The following is a 5,140-nucleotide window of genomic DNA, read 5'->3' on the forward strand; positions in this document are numbered from 1 at the left end:
AAATTTGAGAAAATTTTGACATAGTCTCCTTTGTTTTAGGAGCTAAATCTCAATTTTTCTCAAGTAGCAATGCAAAAATCCATAATCCTCTTATCAATTTCCATCCATTACATAGCATGTGCCTTAACTTGCATCACCAAAAGGCATACAAATTCCTTGCAATTCCAAGCATTCACCATATGTGTTTCCCATGGCATAATGCAAGATCAATTTCCATGAGATGTCCATATTAAGGTGCCATTGCCATGTACATAAACCAAGAGGATGATTGTGCGAAGAAGATCGTCAGTGTAGCACGTTGAAGCTTGCCGATCTCCCGGCCAAGCTCTTCTCACCCTCGTACCTAGTTCAAACCAAGGCACGGGTTGAGGCCAAGTCTTCACCTCCACACCTAACCCTCCACCGTACCGCTTTACTACGGCACTCACGGCACGGAGGATTCAAGCCGTGCTCCCCCCGGGCCTCTCCGCCAACACCCGGGGTACTCTCGCCAACATATCTAGTTTCTTGAAATTGAAGTGAGTGCAAACAATTGTGAGGTGCATATAGCTTGAATATGAAAATGAGGCGGATCACTTGCAAGGATGTAGCATGACTCATGCCCATTACAATATACTCATAAACCATTATGCATGAACTCATACTTATCCACATAGCTCCAAATGTCCGCCATTCATCCAAAAATCCAACATCAATCAATAAGCACAAGTGAGGTAATACCATATACCAATGATATCAATATCCAATTGGTATCACTCCCATAAGCATTGCTTATGAGTAATTGGCATCAAATGGCATTCAAGGGCATCAACTTGCATGTGAATGTAGCATTACCAATTGATTCCAATCACACATCAAGCTCTTCCAATGCTCAATAGCATCATTCCAATGCATAAAAGCATCATGTCCATAGCAAAAACCTTCTCATTATTACCCAACATCCACTCCATGCATGTGGCTCAATCAATGCATCTAAGCATATGCATTCCTTCATCCATTTATGCATGGATTCATCAAAGAATCCTGCATTTGTCTCACAAACGGCCACATGACATCCAAATGGGTGTGATTAAAGAAAAATGTTAAAATTATATAAATTAGGATTTCCTTTCATGAATAACCCCAATTTGTCCATAGCATGAGGATTAATCCCCAATGCTTGAGAAAATGGCCATAGCAACTCACCAATGGTATTCCGAACGCTTCAATGGTTGGATTGTTGCTTGAAAGAGCCTTCAATGGATCCAAATCTTGAAGATTTTTGAAATTTCTGAGAGCTGCTCAAACCTCCTCTTCTCCCTCTCCAAAAGCAATGAAGAACTCCCCAAAATCCACCAAAAAGATGCCAAACATCATAGCTAACAACCACATGGATCTTGTGCCAAATGGAATAGATCTTGTGCCAAATGTAATAGGTCTTGTGCTAGCCTTCTATGGCTTTGAAGCAATAACTTCATATGGTAACAAAACAAAGCTTAATGGCCACAATTTGCACCAGCAACAGCAGTTCAAGTATCAGAAGCAGCAGCCGGTAGTGCTGGAGAGGAGACGGCCTTTTTTTTCGTGAGCAGCAGCACACGAATCTCTCTGTGGTGTAATGGATCTTCTTCTTGTTGTCACGGGCAGCATTAGCAGCCAGCTCAAGCACCTCGGCTGCCAGGTAATCGAGGACCGCTACAAGGTAGACGGGAGCACCGGAGCCGATTCTCTGAGCATAGCAGCCCTTCTTGAGATAGCGAACCAAGCGGCCCACAGGAAATTGCAGCCCTGCTTTCAAAGTCTTGGACACAGCCTTCTTCTTGGGCTTACCACGACCTCCCTTGCTCCCACCTTTGGCGTCCATGATCGACACAGCCACAAGCAGTATGAGTGAGTGGAATGGGATAACACTTGCAATAGGATAACACTTGCAGCCATTAGAATGAGTGGAGATGGAAAATGGTGAGCTATGTGAGAGAGATTAGGGTTTGGAGCAAAGGGAAAGAAATTTTCAGAAAAAATGCATGTAAATTGGTACTCTATGTGTTCCTCTCCTCAAGATCAACAAAAGCCCTAGCAAATGGGAGCAAAACAGGGGAAAGATGAGAAGTAATGGCTATGGAAAGCTTGGAAAAGAAGCACAAAAATATAAACATGATTAACATAGAGATTAACAGGTGATTAATTTAAATTTTTTCCAATTTTTGTACCCCGCTCCAAATAATTGGTCTAGGGTGCCCAAATTAGGTCCAATTGAGCTAAATCTCCATGAAATCACATGAAATCACATGAAATGATGTCTCCTCTCCACTAATCCCTAAAGATTAAGTAGAAATTAAGCAAGATTAAGCCAAAACTCCAAGAAATCAAGAGAAAATTCAGAAAATTATCAAGAAAATGACTAATCTCATGCCCAAAACCTTGATAATGGATCAAAGTCAAGGCTGTGATACCAAATGAAATGGATCTAGAGCAAAATATTGAATCAAACACATCAAAGCAAGAATCTAGTATCCATTAATCATGAGATTAGTTATCAAATGGCTCATAACATGAATATACAAGAGAGAGAAAATCTATAAGTGCATGTAGCAAGAGAAGATGCACAAATAGCCTAAGTGTGTTTAACCTCTCACCAAGAGGATGGCTTTCATGTTAGCCATGAACTTGACCATGGAAGGCCAAATCTCCATTGATGGAGACCAAAGGTACAAGATGACCAAAATTAGTAAAAGTGTTAAAAGATCCTACCAATGTACCCCAAGCCCTATTTATAGTCACTTTCTCCTTTTGCCCATGGGCCCCATGTACATATGGAAATCAAGCTCTATGGTTCATGACAATGTCCCTCGTCTCATGAGGTCAATGCCTCTACTACAACATGAGCTATGACACTTTGTCTGTTCTACAATTTGGTCAGAGTGTTGAGAGGGATTGTATGGATGAAGTCATCTCTTACACTCAACACATTATTGCTAGTGCTAGGATTAGCTTCATGAGCTTTTTCTATTGTTCATGGTCTCGGCAGACAATCCTTATACATATGGTCTATCTCACACCCAATGCATAAAGGACTTAATGAGAAGCACCTATAGAGGTACTTTCCATCCCTTCCTTGATTGGACACTCAACCACTCGGGGAGGTCGTGCGCACTTGTAGCATTGCATGGGTGGTCGTTTAGCCATTGTATTCATGTCCTGGCCTCATGGGATTGGGGTGTGGCTAAGTATACTGGGAACATTTGGTTGCCCTCAATCATGTAGTGGCGTAGAATTTGGGAGGGTGGACTAGTTGGCGCTCGAGGGGTCGTAGGTGGGACCTTCACAGAGTTCCCCCTCATCCCCTTCTTCAAAGATTTATGTCATGGTGGTTATCTAATGAACAACTGTGATTCGTGGCAATGGGGGTTGAGGTGGGAGAACTAGGGGTGGTAAGGGCATTTAGAGGACTCAGAATTCCTCTTTGGGCTACTTCTTGGCCTGGTTGAGGTACGTTGTGAATAGGAGGTGCTGGAAAGAACAACGGTTGCCTTTGGTTTGCATGCAAGGCTTGAGGTAGAACGTGGGCTTGATCAGCCCATAGGAGTTTGTGACTTCATGTTTGCCCCATGTTTGGAGATATGTGCAATAGAGTGTGGAACGGGGTCACAGATGTGGACACTCCGTGATGGTATGGTTAGCTCGACAAATCGGGCACCATATTATCTCCCTCTTTGGATAGAGATGGGGTTGGCCAACGTGATCGCGGCCTTCGTCAGTTCTCCACTATTGGGTCATTTGCTGCATTAATGCAGTGGCCAAGTGCTTGACCTATTGTCCAGAGGTGGACTCCTTGCTCTTTCCATCAGATCTTGTGCTGGTGGCCTTGAATGCGGCTTCTGATGTACCCTCATGGAGTTATCGAGAACGTGTTTCCTTGAAGTTGTCCTCAAAGTCCATAGCACTCCTACAACATTGCTCGAAGGAGGTATGGTCCAAGGAATACAAGGAATTGTGTAGGGTTACATCATCTAGACCTTTCAAAAATATCCCTATTAACCTTTCATCAAAGAACTTGTCTCTGGCACTACACAAGCGTGGAGATATCTGACTCTGTTGATGTAATCTCAGATGGTTTCACCAACCTTTTGTCTAACATTGTGCAGTTGCTCAATAGGACTCCATCTGGTTTCCTTGACAAGAATATCCAACCTTTAAGTCCTCTTTCAAGGCTTTGAAGGTGGCCTTATATTATGTTTTCAAGGACCTAAACCATTGACTAACTTTATCATCTAGGGTGAGGCCAAAGGAACTCACCTTGACTTGATCGTCCACATGGCTAAAAGCGTCACAGATCTGGGTGAACGTCTCTAAGTGCGGAATGGGTTCTCCAGTCCCATCAAACTTAGTAATTAGCTTCGAGATGTTTGCGGGTTTTTTCTAATCTAGTCTGCGTCTTGGTATTGGTTAAGCTTACGCTGGGGGCATGATGCCAGTAGCCACCCCCTCCCTATTTCCATGGCTATTCTCAATATTTCTGGTTTTAGCCCGGGAGTGGGTGCTGGTTGGGGAACGATGGGTGGAGGAGCTAGGCCAGGAAGATAGTAGACCATAGGAGGTACTTGTCTTATGGGTGGATTGTGCCTCATGTGGCCCCATGTGGTATCTTGGGTATACTCCCTGAGGTGGATATTGTTGATATACAAGTGGGCCTAGTGGATGTGACAGGGCTGGGTAGGCCCTTTCTCTCTGATATGACTTTTTAGGCCCTTGGGAAGCTAGATATGGACCCAAGTTTGGTATGGGTATGTAGGCTCGAAATGAATCAGCCACCCTCGAGACACGCATGGCTCTCCACACTCGTGGACGAGGTTTGATGGATCTCACTTTGCCCTATATCTGCTCTAGGATCTAGAGGCGGCATGGGCTCTCTTTCCTATTAGTGTTTCATACCTCTCGCCCTGGGATGTGGCTCTTTCGACTATGCATTTCCCATGATAAAGTTGTGGAGCCTCAAAATAAGGTTTCTTTGTGAATGTGTGGGGAGCTAGGGTCTTTCTCTTGGATAGGTGGTCTCTCTATACACTGAGCTTCAAGTTCTGGTGTGTCGAGGGTAGGCGTATCTCGTCTCATGCAGGGACGATCTTTGGTCGTCTCATTGGTGTTGTCAAAGACTAGCACC

General features: G+C 43.9%; 1 protein-coding gene across 1 annotated transcript; it reads right to left on the reverse strand.

Moving 5' to 3' along the window:
• Positions 1-1,453: 1,453 nt before the first annotated feature.
• On the reverse strand, positions 1,454-1,862 carry LOC147612590 (putative histone H2A.5). Its single transcript, XM_086783531.1, has one exon. The coding sequence runs from the start codon at positions 1,841-1,843 to the stop codon at positions 1,454-1,456; it is 390 nt and encodes a 129-aa protein (XP_086639657.1). The 5' UTR covers positions 1,844-1,862.
• Positions 1,863-5,140: the final 3,278 nt, after the last annotated feature.

The sequence above is a fragment of the Cibotium barometz genome, chromosome 45, assembly GCF_041138505.1.
Source record: "Cibotium barometz isolate CiBa-2024 chromosome 45, ASM4113850v1, whole genome shotgun sequence".
Lineage (NCBI taxonomy): Eukaryota > Viridiplantae > Streptophyta > Polypodiopsida > Cyatheales > Cibotiaceae > Cibotium > Cibotium barometz.

Coding starts and splice junctions, on each gene's coding strand:
- LOC147612590 (XM_086783531.1), bottom strand. CDS start 1,843: ATGGACGCCAAAGGTGGGAGCAAGGGAGGTCGTGGTAAGCCCAAGAAG.